Source organism: Peromyscus californicus, unplaced genomic scaffold, assembly GCF_007827085.1.
Source record: "Peromyscus californicus insignis strain IS unplaced genomic scaffold, ASM782708v3 Scaffold_4__1_contigs__length_199733344, whole genome shotgun sequence".
Taxonomy (NCBI): Eukaryota; Metazoa; Chordata; class Mammalia; order Rodentia; family Cricetidae; genus Peromyscus; species Peromyscus californicus.
This window is the reverse complement of record NW_026294562.1, coordinates 32,042,046-32,059,811: the sequence shown is the minus strand read 5'-3', so window position 1 is coordinate 32,059,811 and position 17,766 is coordinate 32,042,046. Positions and strand designations below refer to the sequence as shown.

Here is a 17,766-nt window from a genome sequence, read left to right as displayed (position 1 = left end):
TCAGAGATTAAATTCAAAGAGCTAAGATTAAAGGCATGTTCCACCACACCCAGCTGCACCCATTTTTTTTTTTCTTTTTCTGAGACAGGGTTTCTCTGTGTAGCCCTGGCTGTCCTGAAACTCATTCTGTAGACCAGGTTGGCCTTGGACTCACAGAGATCAGCCTGCCTCCACCTCCCGAGTGCTGGGATTAAAGGTGTGTACCACCACTGCCCAGCCTAATTCTTTTTAAAGAGGCAAGACAGTTGTTATCTAGAACAGATGTATGAGGGGGATGGGGGATACCTTGTCAAGGGGGACACACTGTCAAGATTAGTGGCAGGTTATATGAGGTACACAAACAAGCATAAACACATGCAAACTTTTAAGTTAAAAAAAAAAAAAACAGCTACCAAAATGTTTTTTTGTTTGGTTGGGTTTTTTTTTGGTTTTTCGAGGCAGATTTTCTCTGTGTAGCTTTGCGCCTTTTCTGGAACTCACTTGGTAGCCCAGGCTGGCCTTGAACTCACAGAGATCCGCCTGGCTCTGCCTCCCGAGTGCTGGGATTAAAGGCGTGCGCCACCACCGCCCGGCCCCAAATGTTTTTAATTTAGAAGCATGTGCAGTCCTCCTTACAGCTGCTGTTCTTGAACAGCAGGGGGCAGCAGCTGCCACTTCCATAGAAAGTTCCAGGCCAGCTAGGGCTAAAGAATGAGATGCCAGAAAGACCAGGTGTGACGGCACATGCTGTAATCACAACACTTGGGAGGCTGAGGCAGGAGGATTAAAAATTAGAGGCTACCTCGACTAGACGGCAAGAACCCCATCTCAAAAGAGAGAGAGGAAGGAAGGAAGGAAGGAAGGAAGGAAGGAAGGAAGGAAGGAAGGAAGGAAGGAAGGAAGGAAAAGGAAAGAAAAAATGAAACCCTCTTCACACACACACACACAAACACACACACACACACACACACACACACACACACACACACACACAGAAACAGAGTGGGAGACAGACAGACAGACAGAGAGTGTGTTTGGGACTTAAAAAAAATCTAAAGGAAGCAGGACATGAGATGACCATTTGTAACTGCCAGTCCAGAGGATCTCACAGCCTTTGGTCTCCGTGTGGTACACGCATACACTAGCCACACATACACACAAAATGAAGACAGTAGAACCTTAAATGTCACATTAACTTCAAAAGAAAAAAGGATCAGGTATGGTGGTGCATGCCTTTAACCCCAGCTGGGGCTTGGGGAGGAGGAGGACAAAAGCTCAAAGTCCCTCTCCTCTACACAGTGAGTTTGAGGTTAGCCTGGACGGCCTGAGACCCTGTTTCAAAAAAGCCTAAAATGAAATCACATAAAATCATTTAGATCCAAATAAGGACCATCAATCTTCCAGTGGCTTCTGCACCTGTCCAGCCCTTCGTCACTGCCTTATTAATCTGCCAATGTTTAACTATGAAACATTTGAGGTGCAAATGTACATCTTTTGACTCCCCATTCAAATCTACGGCAAGGCTGACAAGATGGCTCACCGGGTAGAGACACTCGCCGTGAAGCCTAAAGACCTAAGTTGGGTCCCCAGAACCAACATGGCTGTCCTCTGAGCTCCACATTTGCACCAAAGCACATTCATGATCCAAACACACATGCACAGAGTGAATAAAACAAACAAAACCCAAGTATCTCTGATGGCTTCCCGCTACCCACAGGAAAAAGCCACAGTTGTTCATATCTCAGATTGCAAGGACCCCATGATCTCTGCCAGTGGGCTTTAGTAATTTCCGTTTTCATGACCAGCCTTCCTGTTAACCCTTTTTATAATCCGAGGTTGAGTTAATGTAAGCACTACTGCTGCCACTACTCTTTTACTTCGAACTTTTAAAATAGTTACGGGATTTTTTTTTTTTTTACGCTGAGGAAATATAACAGGCATAAATGCTCTTCTTAGCAATGGCAATGTGAAGGGAAGTAAAGAATAACCCACATTTCATGGTTAGAAAATGCTACCAAGCCAGCCATGGTGGCACTCCCAACACTTGGGAGGCACAGGTAGGTGGATCTCTGAGAGCTCCAGGCCAGTCTGGTCTACAAAGCAAACTTCAGGATGGTCAGGGTTATAGTGAGACCCTGTCTCAAAAGAAGCAAGAAACAAAACAAAACAAAAAGCTATCAAAGGGTGCCTGGAGAGACAGACAGTTCAGCAGTTAGGAGTATTCACTGGCTACTCTTCCAGAGGACCAGGGTTTAAGTCCCAACACCCATATGGTATCTCACAAACATTTGTAACTCCAGTTCCAGAAGGACCTGATGCTCTCTTCTGTGGACCCCAGCCACACATGCATGTGGAGCAGAGAGGCACATTCAGGCAAGCACCCATACACAACTGAAATAAAAATTTTTTTTTTTACATATTAAAAAAGATTTTAAAAGATGTCACCCAAGTGTTGCTATCAAACACACAGGGAAAAATGTGCTTAAAAACAATTGTCTGAAGAACTGCAGAGGTTGCTCAGTGGTCCCTAACAGTGACATGTGTTCAATCTCAGGTACCTGGAAGAATTAAAAAGGGAAAAAATGATGTCTGTGATCCATGAGTATGTCTTAATTGACATTAATTCAAATAGTTTCTTTTTCTAGATGCATTTTAATATATGTATTTTAAAAGTATCTCCATATCTAAGAAGGCTTATAGTTCTGAAATAGGTTATTTGGTAATATATTCAACATGATATATATTGGCATTTATTCCAAAATAATCAATTTTCTATCATTTTGGTTGTCTTTCTTTCAGAATTGGGAAAAAGTAGGGGGCTTTCAGAAGGACTCATAAAACTCATAAAAGGCTTGTTTTAATCTTACTGCCAAGATCATAAAAACCAGAAAGCCACAGGGAAAAGGCAAATGTTGGTATTTGTTAATGATGTTATCAGCAACTGATACTTTGGGATTGTGGACCACATGAAAAAAATTCTAGATCCAGCGTACAGTTTCTTTTAAGAGCCCAAATGTTCGTATTCTTTCGAGTCTATGTGACCCATTTATTTTCACCTCACGTCACCGGAATTTGTTGGTTCCATCGCTATGGAAACCATTCAGAAGTATAATGTGAAGTCTACCACCCACGTGCTCACAGCCCTCCCTATCAGCATGGCAGGGTTCAGTAGCCCTCTAGGGTGCAGACCAGCTTTTGGGTAATGCAAAGCAGCAATATTTAAAATGCACCCAAAGCCAGAGACGGAAAAACAGAGTGTTGTCTCCCTCTCAAAACACTGGCTACCCCCAAATTAATTAGCATACTAGCTCACAGCCAGAGAGAAATATGGCAGATATTCTGTATGGTCACTAAAAGCAAAGGCCACAGGCCAGAGCTCAGGCAGAGAATGCTGCGGTCCATTCACAGGCAGCAGCAGACTTTGATTTCTAAGGGGGAAGAGGGAAAGGCTATTTGCTTTTGAAATCACCCTTCGAGTTTACCATGTAAACTTGAGCCACAGTGAAAAACAAGCCCTCGGCAATGCAAACACACAGCAAAGCACATTCGTGCGCTGAAAAACTGCAACGCTCGCTCTCTGGATGGGCCTGCTTTCCTGTGCTCTTATTAGTAAGGAAGTAGAGTATTTTGCCGTGAAAATCTCCACACAGGGGTGGAGTGCAGGCAAGAGGGTGCCAGCAGACCTGGTTCCTGTAAAGATGGGACAAAAGCAGCAGGATGGCCAGACAGACTTGGCCACATCAGTTCCATCCCCAGACCCCGTGGTGGAAGAGAGCTGACTCCTGAAGGTCTTCTGACATACATAACCCCCGGGGCAAGAGCAAATTATCTGATTGGCAAGGTGAGATGAGAAGAAGAAGCGGGCCGCGCAAGCGCAGACCTGTCCACAGACATCCGTTCCCGTTCTCCATAAGTGGTGCCAATAAAGCTGATGTTACTGTCTCCGTTCTTCTGACACTAGGTCACTTCATTTCTATTGGTCATGGACCAAGAAATGTGGGGAGAAGGGGAACATGAGTATGGTCCTTTGAAAATCCTGGCCAAAGACAAAAGCCCAAGATTCTTTCCCAGGCTGTAATACTGAGTGACTAAATTCAGACACCGTCTAAAATGCCCCAGGATCTCACCAAAGAGGAATGATGCCTTGCCCAAAAGCAGTATAGAGAATCAGGAAGAGATCATCAGACCTGGACTTTTGGAAATGAAAGGGATGAGAATCTATTACAACACCCTGTAAAGAATTTCCCAGCCAGAGAAGCCAAGTGGGTTCTCTGGGAGCTTAGAGAGCAGCAGGGGGCAGGTATCAGTGTGTGATTTCTGAGATACAAGGACCACAAGTCTAGTAGTCCTGTTCTCTAATGAGGCGATACATTACCATCCAGAATTCTCCAGTAAGTTCCGCAAAATGGTCTGGGGCACTGAGCAGTTATAATAGCCCATGCCAATATACGATCTCCAGATTTGGTTTTTGCTTGCGATGGCATGCAGAGTTGCAAGGATTTCATTCTCACCTGATTGTGGGGGAAAGGAGACAGGTTACTAGAGAAAATGCCCCAACAGGGAGCTCCACCTACCATTTAAAAGCCTCATGTTGTTTGGGTGTTCACATCAGGAGAACAGCTATACAGAAAATAGTCACCCAGCCAACCATCATTAAATAGTGTATACAGAAACCTGGTGGGAGGGTCCCCTAATGGCACGTGGTTTCTCAGCTTTAGTCCTTCATCATTTATATGTGCACACATGTGTGTAGGTACACATGCTTGCTTGTGTGAATGGAAGCCAGAGGCTGATGTTTTCCTTGATCATCCTGCAGCTTACTTTGGAGACAGGGTCTCTTACTGAACCAGAGCTCACAGATTCAGCTAGACTTCCTGGCCAGCAAGCCCCAGGGATCTGCCTGTCTCAGGCTCCAGGGTACTGGAACTACAGGCATGCGCTGTCATGCTCAGCTTTTATGTGGGCGCCAGGGACCAATCACAGGTCCTCACACCTCTGTGGCAAGCACTTTACCTACTGAGCCATTCCCAGGTCCTCAGGATTCCTTTTAACTCTTTTTCTTTTAGTTCTCTCTTTCTCTCTCTTCCTCCCCCTTCATGCCGTTCTCTGTCCCTCTGAGACAACACCTCACTATGTAGTCTTCACTGGCTTGGAACTACGTAGGCCATCCACCTACCTCCGAGGTGCTGGGGTTGAAGGTGTATGTACCATCACACACAGCATCTCTAGTCAGCTCTTAACAGTTGCCTAATTCCATGTTTCTTCGGTCTCTTTTTAATTTCTGCTCTATTTCCTCTAAATAAAAAGTGTCTTCTCACAGTAATATTGTATTTCTTCTGTTATAAATTTTACTATTATATTTTATTTGTGTGTGCGTTTTATGTGTATGTGTGTGTGTATGTGTGTATGTGTGTGTATGTGTGTGTGTGTTAGTGTGTGTGTATGTGAGTGTGTGTGTATGTATATGTGTGTGTGTTAGTGTGTGTGTATGTGTATGTGTGTGTGTGTGTGTGTGTGTGTGTGTGTGTGTGTGTGTGTGTAAAGGTACCCTCAGAAGCCAGAAGCAGCTGTTTGATCTGCAGCTGCAAGCAGTTGTGAGCTGCCCATTGTGGGTGTCAGGATCCAACTTTAGTCTCTTACTGTGGCAACTACAGTAAGAGCTCCTAACTACTGAGTCACCTCTCTTGTTCCTTCTTTCTTCCTTCCTTCCTTTTTTTCTTTTCTTTTTTTTTTTTTTAGTTACCTTATAGTCTCTGGAAGCAGGCAAGGTCATACAGCCTTATATAATACATGGCTTAAATTTTGTTTGTAATTGTTCTATTGAACTGAATATCTTCCCTTTCTTTGCCATTTGACGAGCAAATAAAAACAAAACCAAACCTAGTACCCTAAAACATAAAAGAACAATCATAATGAAAAACTCACATGAACTCTCAACTAGTGTTCCCCTGAAGGGACCTAGTTAGAAAATTCTTGAATGCAGGAAATCCAATCACTTCCCAAACAATCTTCCTAGGGACAGAGTGATTGATTCAAAAGCCCAGTAGGAGAGGAGATTAATTAGCAGTGGCTGGCAGGCCAGCCCAGCTTCAATTAAGATCCTGTGCAAGATGGACAGGTCCCTGCTCCACATTATACCATCTGGACAAAGGGCTGGCTCTCAAATGAGAACAGTCTGAAAGGATTTGCTGGTCAAATCAGGAGTTTAGATGTTATAGAGTATTTTTTTTATTGGGAGAATGTGACCCTGTAATATGGGAAGATTATTCTACATAAGGTATGGAGAGTCCACAGAGAGAAGATTCTGGTCATGGGAGAACATGGTTAGAAGTTGGCACCACAGTCCAGGAGGGAGATGGATGAGAGGAGTCTTGTCAATTGAATTGTGTCTCCTAAAAAATACACTGAGCCCAGCGGTGGTGGCGCATGCCTTGAATCCCAGCACTCGGGAAGCAGAGCCAGGCGGATCTCTGAGTTCAAGACCAGCCTGCCTGGTCTACAGATCGAGATCCAGGACAGGCACCAAAACTACACAGAGAAACCCTGTCTTGAAAAACCACCACCACCACCAACAACAACACATTGAAATCATAATCCTTGGTATCTTTGAATGTAACCTTGCTTGGAAATTGAGAGTTCATAGATATAATCAAATTAAAACAAGGTCATACTGGATCACCATCATCTTTCATCCAATAACTGGTCTTCTTATAAGAACATGGCAGTTTGAGCACATTTGACCGTCACTCAAAGATAATGCCATCTTACGTAGAGACTATGGTAAGACAGAATCTATAAGTCAAGGAATTCCAGCAATGACTAGAAGCTAGAGAGAGAAATGGAAGAGATTCTTCCTCAGAGCTCCGACATGGAACCAACCTGCCAACACCTTGAACTTGAACTCAGCTGAAGAGAGAACAAATTCCTTTTGCTTGAGCCATCCAGATTGCAGTGTGACACTTCAGCAACCTTAGCAGAACAATGTAGGCATCTGATCAGATGTTTTCTAGAGACGCTGTGGCATAGTTGGGCCCTTCTGGACACATAAACCACACCCACAGGCCAGGGTGGTCTCCAGGTCTTCACCAGACAAAAAAATGTTCATACATTATGAAGACTCTACCACCCAAAGTAATCAACCCAGATGGTTTAAAGGATGTTTATCCACTGGCACTATCTATGGTTGGTACTACGTTTCTGAATGTACTGAAAATCAAAAGCCAGGCAGCACACACTTGGGGAGGCTAAGACAAGAGCATCAGATTTTGAAGCCGACCTAGGCGACATAGGGAGACACTGTATCAACAGAAAAGAAAACCAAGAAAAATCCAGTCAATGCAGATGTGCAGTACTTCCTACATCACCTCAAGGTGACCTGGACAAATGCCACAGTCAATTATTCAGCCCAAAGATCTGCCCTGAGTCTCAACACTCTGGAGGTAAGGGCAGGAAGACCTCTGAGTTTGAGGCCAGCCTGGTCTACATACAAGTTTCAGTATAACCAAGGCTACAGAGGAGACCCTGTCTCAAGACAAATAAACAAGAAGATCTGCCCTGGGCATTGCTCATTCTTCCTCACAGTATAATGCTGGGGAGGCAGGAGAATCTTGAAGTCTGTTCTACAAACAGCTGAACTGGGATAAGCAATTCAATTCTAACTGACTCCATGCCTGGCAAGAATAATAGAACGTTAACTGACTTGGTTGGAAATAACTATGGTGAGATGGACAAGGTAGCTCAGCAGGTAGACATGCTCGCCACACAAGCCCGAATACCTGAGTTGGATCCCCAGACTCCACAGTAGAAGGAGGGAACTGATTGGTGGAAAGGTGTCCTTTGACCATCACTCGTGTGCCTCAGCACGCATATACCTTCAACACAAACAAGATGCTGGCCAAGTGATCCTTCTTGGTTTTTTCCCCCGATGAATTAGGTTTTAACACAATCAAAGAACTGGGGAAACCCCACGTTTTAGTTTTCTCTGGAGAGTCTTGAAAGAAGTGGAGCAGAAAAGGGGTGTGGAAATGTGGTGAGCCTCACAGCTAGGGAAATGGTTACTGTGCCAAGATCCACGATCATGGACCCACCTTTTTCATTAAGTTAAATTATCTGAAAAATGTGCGCTCTCTCTCTCTCTCTCTCTCTCTCTCTCTCTCTCTCTCTCTCTCGTGTGTGTGTGTGTGTGTGTGTGTGTGTGTGTGTGTGTGTGTGTGTGCCACAACTCATGTGTGGAGGTTAGAGGACATCTTCAAGGACTCGAGTCCCCCCTTTCTGTCTTCACATGGCTTCTTGGGAGCAAATCCAGGTCTCCAGGCTTACAGGGCAAGCACCCTTACTCACTAGGCCATCTTGCTGTCCCCCCAAAAATGTGCTTTTAAAACTCAAAGTCTCAGAAGCAGGTCAGGAAAGTGACAGGAGCCCTGGAGCTCAGTGCGAGAATCCAAGAAGACTGCCGAACAGTCAACCCATCAACCTCTTCTCCTGGAAGAGTAGACACAGCCTGGTCACCACTGGACTGTTTTCTTTAGCAGAAAGCTACTGCTCTTCCTGGTAGAAGAAGCTCCAGCTGTGCTGTTTGGATTTTTGCCATCAGACCAGCAGTAATTTTCTCTTTATTCTTTCATTTTACATTTTAATTTTCATAAGGTTTCATTTTCTAGTCCTATGATGATCTGCTGTGTGCTGTGGGATGGTCTGTTTGTCAAGTGTGTTGCTAATTAGTCAATAAATAAAACACTGATTGGCCATTGGCTAGGCAGGAAGTGTAGGCGGGACAAGGAGGAGAATAAAGCTGGGAAGTGGAAGGCTGAGTCAGAGAGACACTGCCAGCCGCCACGATGACAAACAGCATGTGAAGATGGCGGAAAGCCACGAGCCATGTGGCAAGGTATAGATTAATGGAAATGGATTAATTTAAGCTGTAAGAACAGTTAGCAAGAAGCCTGCCATGGCCATACAGTTTGTAACCAATATAAGTCTCTGTGTTTACTTGGTCGGGTCTCAGCGGCTGTGGGACTGGCAGGTGAGAGAGATTTGTCCTGACTGTGGGCAAGCAGGAAAACTCTAGCTACAGCTGTGTGTGCTCATTCTCAATGATATCAAAGACAGTTTCTATTACAGATCTGCAGTAGAGGACCCTCCAGAGGAGCAGTAAGAAAGGTGGGCCAGTTTCCCCAAGGAGAGTATCCTAGGAACCCTGGAAGAAGGTATTACCTGCACTCCCTAAAAGTAGTCCAACAAGACCCAACTCTCAAGACCAGTTAAGAGACTAAATCCAATGACAGTCTTACAGGAGATAAGGTGGTAGGACCATCTTTTCACTTGACATAGGAACTAAGATGGTACTTGACACTTAAAATGGAGCAGAAACCTAAATGTGAAAAAGCTCATAAAGTGTGATTTTTAAAAGGCAATTCAGCATAAACGAGGAACAAAGTAATTATACTCAGAAGCATAAAAATGCTTTTTGAGCTGGGTATGGTGGTGCATGTCTTTAATCTCAGCATTCAGGAGGCAGAGGCAGGCAGATCTCTGTAAATTCAAGGGCAGCCTGGTTTACAAAGCAAGTTCCAGGCCAGCAAAGGCTACATAGAGAGATCAACACAAAACAAACACACACACACATTTAGAAAAAAAAAAATCTCAAGTGGAACATTCAAGTGGGAAGGCATGAATACTACCATGGGAAATGCTGACATTTCTGGAAATCCTGGACTCTTAACTAGAATAGTGAAGGAGCCTGAATGTTCCTTGTACAAGAAAATCAAATCTTTACTACTTCAAGATATGATGGGGAACACTAAACTCCAGTTGACAGAGTCTAGTTCTCATCTCTCTTCCTTCTGTATCCTCCCACCTACCTACAGGAAAAGCCAAACCTACCAAGTTCATTCTGCTCCTACCTCGCTAGGGTCAATATGAATTCTTCCCTATACAAACTTATTGTAGCCTGATCTTTATGCTCTCATTTCCTTTCTGTTGAAAGCAAAGGGAGGTAATACAATGAGTTATGCTCTGTACATCAAGATAATAGACATTTGTGCCATGGTTAGTATGGTAAGCCAGCCATGGTGTAGCTTGTGATTGCTAGCTCTCAAAAGGCAGAGGCAGGAGGTTCTTAACTCTGAGGCCAACTAGGCTATAGGGCAAGACCCTGTCTTTAAAAAGCAAAGGGCTGGGGTTGTAGCTCAGTAGTACAGCAATGTACAGGCCCTGGGTTCTATCCCCAGGACAGGGTATTGGTACTTGACCCAATCTTGAATCCTCTGGGAAGGGAGCATTAATGAGGCATTCACTATACACCACTCTCTGCTCTTGACTGCTGATGTAATAATGTGGCTGGGCTTCTTCATGTTCCTGCTACCTTGGCTTGTGCGCAATGATGGACTGTAAACTAGAGTTTTGAGCCAAATAAATGCCTTCTTCCTTTGAGTTATTTGGTCAGAGGATTTATCACAGCAACTGGAAACTAAAATAGAACAAGTTCTTGGTTACGCTTCCTAAAGTGTGAGTGTTGTGAGGAGCTGTTCCCATTCACTCATCCATTGCTTACCATAACTGAAACTTTCCAACTAGAAGCCAGGACATCGCTATAATAAAAATCTAAGACCTCAGGCATCCTCACCCACACATAAGAAAAACCATTCTCTGAACACAGAGCTTAGTGTGTGAAGAGTTTCACGTGTTTGCTCACTGGCTGTTATTTCTCATAGCCATTCAGAAAAATGTCCCTTGAGTCATTGTGACATGTCCACATAGTAATAGAAGGAAAGAAAATGAGAGAAAAGGAGATGTATATGCTGAGTATAGACATGGCACAAATGTATTATCTTGATGTATAGAACATAAGTCATTCTATTACCTCCCTTTGCTTTCAACAGGAAGTAAATGATGGGGAACACTAAACTCCAGTTGACAGAGTCTAGTTTTCATCTCTCTTCCTTCTGCATCCTCCCACCTACCTACAGGAAAAGCCAAACCTATCAACTTCATGTTGTATATGTATGTATATATCATAGAGATGTATATGCTGAGTCCAGACCAGTTGAGATGGAACTGAGCAGAACCATGTCTCAAAGTCTAAGATTTGGACCATAATCAAATCTAAATACAATTTCCATTGGAAGAACACAGTGCCCATCACTGTCACTTCTCATCTGCCTTGAAAAGCGCCTCCCTTTCTCCAGAAAATAGATCTCTAATCCCAAAGTGGCAGCGTTTGCCTCCAGCCTAGTAAGAGAACCCCCCCCCCCCCAGGAGATTGTGCCATCCAATCCCTGAGCAGCTCATCCCCAGGATGCTGTGTGGACAAAAGAAAGAGGGAAAAACCCAGATCCCTTGCTCTCACACCAGAGCCCACTCAAGAAGGTGCACATTTCTCACACTTTTCCTCCTAACTTAGCGCAAAGATCACGTTCCTAGGCCCAGGAATTGACGACTCTTGAGTGTGAGCTACAGTTACACTAACTAGGAGAGAAACGAGCTAGAATGAGGAAGGAGACATCTATTAAAAGCCAGGAGGAGGCCAGGCGCTGTGCTTCATGCCCTTAATCCTAGCACTTGGGAGACTGAGACAGGAGGATTGCCATGAGTTCAAGGCCAACTTGGGATACACAGTGAGCAAGAGGCCAGACTGAGCTGCACAGTGAGATTCTGACTCACACACACACAAAAAGAACCACTTGGAGGCAAAGCTGTCACTTTCTTTTGCCTTCAGCCCTGCAGGGCTGCTGGACAGTGTGAGCTCCCAACTGTGTACTTCCAACCGTGCAAGAGCTCAAACAATCCTTCTCACATCTAAGCAGCAAGTTTTCTACTTGTGGAACAAACCCCTACTTCTGACCTGTTTATACCTCTGCCTCAGAGCATTGCGTAATGCCCTGGTCCTGATGGCCAGAGGGCAGAGTTCAGTGCCCTCTGGGCTCGCTCTGCTTCCTAGGAGCCTCCAGGTGGGGCCTGCAGCGTTTTCTTGGAATTCACTGAGTACACCTTCCTCCTCCTTACATAATTCCCCAGAGAAAGACTTCCTAATGGCAGCTTCCTTGCTGTGTGTGCCTGAAATACCCAGAACTTTGTGCCAAATGAATTTTCTTTTCATTTTGAGAGAGGGTCTCACTACATACAGAGCTCTGGCTGACCTGGGACTCTTGCTAAATAGACCAGGCTGGCCTCAATTCTGAGATATGCCTGCTTATGTCTTCTAGTGCTGAAATTAAAGATATGTGTCACCGCACCTGGTTCAAATAAATGGTAGGTCTTTTTTTTTTTTTTTTTTTTTTTTGGTTTTTCGAGACAGGGTTCCTCTGTGTAGCTTTGCGCCTGTCCTTGAACTCACTCTGTAGCCCAGGCTGGCCTCGAACTCACAGAGATCCGCCTGGCTCTACCTCCTGAGTGCTGGGATTAAAGGCGTGGGCCACCACTGCCCGGCTAAATGTTAAGTCTTATACACTTGACCCATTGCTATGGCTGTTGAGATTTTTCAGATAAATGAATCTGTACAAGAAACGCCTTGAAATGGACAGGCAGGCTATGAGTCAACATGTGTATTGTTGCCTAAACACATGCCTACTTGAACATATGCTCTCCATGGAACTCGTGACAAAACCCTATTTTTTTTTATCTTAATTATATAGGCAGATACATTCATGCTTTGCTTTGCCCCCATAATCTGAAGATGGCATTCCTGTGGTCCTATACAGTGTTCATATATACTACTCAGATCATGATCATGCTTTCTTTCTCTCTCTCTTTGTGTGTGTGTGTGTGTGTGTGTGTGTGTGTGTGGTATGAGGGATTAAACTTAATGTCCTTGTTTATGCTAAGCAAGCATTCTACCCTGAGCTAAGTCTAAATTTTTATCATTCCTATTTTTAAAGAATAAATACACGAGTGTGGTAATACATGCCTATAATCCCAGCGCTTAAGAAGCTGAGCCAAGAAGATTGCCCTGAGTTCAAGGCCAACCTGAACTAACTAGGCTCGTGGAAACACAACAATAGATCTCAGCCAGTAAAGGTGCTTGCCGCCAAGTCTGATAGTCTGCTTGTTGAGTTCAAACCGTGGGACCCACCCACATGGAAGAAGGAGAGACCCAAGTCCCATCCACCCCTGCAAACTGTCCTCAAACCTCCACACATAATCTCATATACACACAAAGGAAGTAAATAGATCAACGTAATAACAACAGAAAATAACCATGCACGTGCTTGAACTGGGGTGGGGGGCATCTCTGAGATGATGCACAGAAAGTTGAGGTTGGAGGGAGAGTGGGGTCTCACTTTCCCTTGAAAATCTTGTGCTTCTGACAAAGATTAAGTGATGGCATCATGCCTGGAATGCAGTAGTCTTTGGAAAGCAGAGCAGTGCAGAGCTCTATGAGTGAGGGGTCAGCAGCCTCCGCACAGAGCAGGCAGCAAGCAGTGTCACAGTTGTCGTGTCCGTCCATCCGTCCGCCCCCCCCCCCCCATTGTCACACCCGCCTCCACTTGGCAAGACGCTGCTAAGAAAGGCTCGGAGGGAATCGTCAGTGCTGAAAACCAACACACTCATATTTGAGTTTGCCCAGACAATTCACCAGTTTGAGAAAGGTCTTTCTTTGCCAGAGGCTGAAGGGAAAAGCTGGGGACAGACTGTGAGGGTGGAGATTGCCTTGGCAGATTTTTCTTGCCAGCATGCATATCCCTCGGCTCCAAAGCTGTGTGGAAACCACGGAGGGTGGGGGTTGGGTGGGGAGGGCCGGTATCAACATGATAAATATTTCATGATCATTTCATGATCAATAGTGTGTATTAGGATTTTCTGAGTAAAAGTTAGAATTAATATTCAAATTCTGCCTAAAAACGTAGCCTTTTTCTCATATCACCTAGTCATTTATAACATCCTTTTTATCCTGCCTGTAACCACATGGCTTAAGCCCACACAACCAGTCCATGAACCTGTTGATGTCAAGTTTCCTCCCTGGGCAGTGGAGGATTTCATGCCCAAGGTCTGTTCAATTACAGAATTTTTTTCATCGCAGGAAGCCAAACCACACTAGTTTCTCTGGCCACTGTAGAATGGGAACTCAAAGGGCAGGCCCTAAGATACAGGCAGAGGATTGATGTCTTAGTTCCACTTCTTGGTACATGGATAAAAATACCTGCACTTTATAAACACAGCTTTAAAAAGAAAGCGTAAATCTGGCCCACAGTTCCAGTGGCAGTCACCGTGGGGAAGTCAAGGCAGCAGGCACTTGGGACATTCACTCTTAAGTCAACAGTCAAGAACAGAGAACCATTAAATGAAAACCTGCATGCCAGTGCTCCATCATTCCCACTCTTTTTTTTTTTTTTTTTTTTTTTTGGTTTTTCGAGACAGGGTTTCTCTATGTAGCTTTGCGCCCCTGGAACTCGCTTTGGAGACCAGGCTGGCCTCGAACTCACAGAGATCCGCCTGGCTCTGCCTCCCGAGTGCTGGGATTAAAGGCGTGCGCCACCACCGCCCGGCCATTCCCACTCTTAAACAATACAGGATCCTCTGCCGAGGAATGGTGCCACCAATCGAGGATGGGTCTTCCTGCTTCCCATTAATGTAATCAAGATGATCTCTGCCCCTAGACACACCCGTGGGCCAACCTATCCTTTCCCCTTAGATATTCTTTTCTTAGGTGATTCCAGACAATGTCAAACTGATAATTAACATGAAAAATCAGTCACTATGAGGCCAAGCAACGGGAGTACCACATTGGTCTGACCTCCCCTCCAACTTCCACTATCCTGATCTGGTCAGACTCTTCCAATCAGCAAAGCCCCTGACTTAGTCTTCCATAACTCCTCACTGCGCCACCACCAGGGTGTCTGTGTCTGATGGCTCTTTCCTTTACATCTGCAAAGGACAGAGTTCACCATCATGGCCTCTCTATTTAGCTTTTTTTTTTTTTTTTTTTTTTTTTAAGAAAAGCAAACATAGAGAAACATTGCAATTCATAATATTTATCTAGAACACCAGATGACCTATGTATTCCTATTCAGGCCAGATGGTGAGATTGAAATGGGAATCCGTGGAGTGTTTGTTTTCCCTCTTCTCTACCCCCTGGGCACATCGTTATGCCCTGCAGAGCGAGAGCACAAGGGAAGTGTACGTTCTAAGAGCTTAACTCAAACAACTAATCCTGCCCGAGGGAAAGGCAAATGACAACTTTTTACAGATCAAAGGAACAGTCTATGGAGAGAGGTCTGTGGTTTAATTTATAATCTCACCAAGGAACGAACTGTAATCTCTTCGCAGACAGGAGCATGGCCTGATTGAGAACAGCATGCTGCAGTGAAAATCACCTAAGCCCTCCCATGCAGGTAGTTCAGCACACCTAATAACTGACCTATTACAGAATCCATAGTAGGCTACTACAGTATTTTAGCTTATATTTCTATAAGCTAAAGCTTTGGAGAAATATTCATAAATGGAAACTTGACACTATTGGCAAAGTTCTATCAGTGCCTATAACTTTAGATTGTCAGAGATTTCATTTTTTCATAGTTTAATCAGCATGGAGAATCCTTACTATAAACATTTCCTAGAATATACTATATGTATATAGTGGAATGTACTATAAACATTTCCTGGAATTATAAGCAAAACAGGCCCATGCAGTGAAAATGAAATCTGAGGGGCTAGAGATGGCTCAGCAGTTATGAGGACTTGCTGCTCTCGCAGAGGATGAGAGATTAATTTCCAGCACCCACACTGGGCAGCTTACAACCATCTATGGCTCCAGTTCCAGGGACTCTAATGCCTTCTTCTGGCCTCTAAGTGCACACACAAGTGCACATACACATAAATAAAAAATAACAATATTTTTTTTTTGTTGGTGGTTTGTTTGAGACAAGAACCCACTGTGTAGATCAGGCTGGCCTTGAACTTACTGAGATTTACCTGCCTCTGCCTCCCAAGTGCTGGGATTAAAGCCATGAGTCACTATGTCTGGCCATAACTTATAAATAAATCTTAAAAAGGGAGATCTAAGTCTTCACCCACCATACAACATACATAAAGCTACCAGGCAGGTGGTTTACCAAAGACCCACGGAAGTCACAACACCGATACTGAGAGCAGTGCACAACCTCGCGATCTAGCGCTTGCTCTGGAGCCTCTAATTCAGAATTAGTGTGCCGCTCACGCCCTCGACCCCTGTTTCATGAAGTTGGCCATTGAACCTCTAGGTGCAAGGTGGATGAGCCTTTCCATCTCTCTCCGAACACAGTGACCTGAGCTGACTGGTAGACCTTGAAGTATTTGGCACTCGATGATGCTGGTGCTCAGCCTCATTTGAACTCAATGACCACATTTCTTGGTTCTTGTTCCAGGATCACTAAATGATGCCTGGCAGAACCAACGCCATTTGACCTCAGCAGGCTCTCTGTGAGGGGTGACCTCCATTTTTACCTCCTAGACAGACATGCTGACTCTTTGGAAACTCCACTTTTGCCTAATTTAGTCTTATTCTTCCTGCTTACCATGCAAAGAGAACCCCGGGACAGGCAGCTTCCAAACTCCTACTACCCTAGGGGGCGCTCTTGATTCTGTGGCATTCTTCCTTCTTGGACCTAAGAAGGTCCAGCATTCAACACAGGGACCACAAGACTTGTGGAAAATTGTCTTCCTGACGCTGCTGACACTACTTAACTGTTCTGTTCCCCCTCTCCACGCTCTACTTCCACACATTCTGCCTCTTTCTTCTCTGCATTCCACCGGGGAAGTCACTCATTCCCACAAAGTCACTGCAGACTCTTAAGTCTAGGATGGTACCTCCCATCTTTCTCTTGAGCGCTATATGCCTTTCAACTCCTTCCTTTTCCAGATTTGCACAGCCATCCAAGAGTCTCTGCCTTTCAACTCCTTCCTTTTCCAGATTTGCACAGCCATCCAAGAGTCTCTTTGTTCAGTCTTCCTATCACTTCTGTTCCACTCTACCAGGGTCAGACCCTCAGCAGCCTGCAGGCTCCTGTCATCCCCCGCTTCCATCTGTGTGTATTTACATCATCTCGGTGTCTGTTTCCAAGTAAACTGAACTATTTAACATATGCTCTGAATCCTCCAGAGCGGCATCTCATTTCTTGTTTTCCACACTTCCCAGCCACTAGCCTACTTACAGTTTATCCACCATTCCTCCAATGGCCACGTGTTTTTACACTTTCACCTCTGCCCACACCATAATCTCGGGATCCATCCTATTTGCAGAATATTCAGTATTTCTCACCCTGCTAGGGACCTCATCTTTACTATCACTTGACTCTAGTATATCTGGTGCCTGAGTAGTACCTTCCATAGAAGCCTTTCAATAAATGAGGAAAGAAAGTTGAGGGAGGAAACTATGGAAATAAATCTGGTAATTGCAGTCAACCATTTACTGATGACAAAGGTCATAGGAAACACCAATTCAAAACCCAAAAACCTGCATAGTCCAGGGAATTTCATGTATGGACAAAGGGTCCATCATACCTTAGTGATCTTCAAGGATAACACTGTATCTACAATGTTATAAAATCATAATAAGTGATTTTGATAGCACTGAATATTTTTGATGCTTTATAAAATTCACCCTAAGTTAATATTATGTAGGAAATATGTACAAAGTGGGATAAATGAAGCAGTTTTAGGATTGTGTCTATAGAAGATTTTAAGGCAGTGGAACTATTCTGTCTAATACTGTGATCAATACAGGTCACTGTACAGTTCCAAACTCCCAGAACATACAATATCATTCATTATCCACTGCTCCATAAGAAATTCTGCTAAGCCCCATGTTAACTG

General features: G+C 44.3%; 1 protein-coding gene across 1 annotated transcript in view; it reads right to left on the bottom strand.

Moving 5' to 3' along the window:
- The window catches only part of Gldc (glycine decarboxylase), a 91,002-nt gene that overhangs the window by 66,475 nt on the left and 6,761 nt on the right, over positions 1–17,766 (bottom strand). Inside the window, exon 3 of the mRNA XM_052763352.1 lies at positions 4,355–4,490. Coding sequence (XP_052619312.1) covers positions 4,355–4,490 — 136 coding nt within the window. The remainder of the gene's footprint in view (positions 1–4,354; positions 4,491–17,766) is intronic.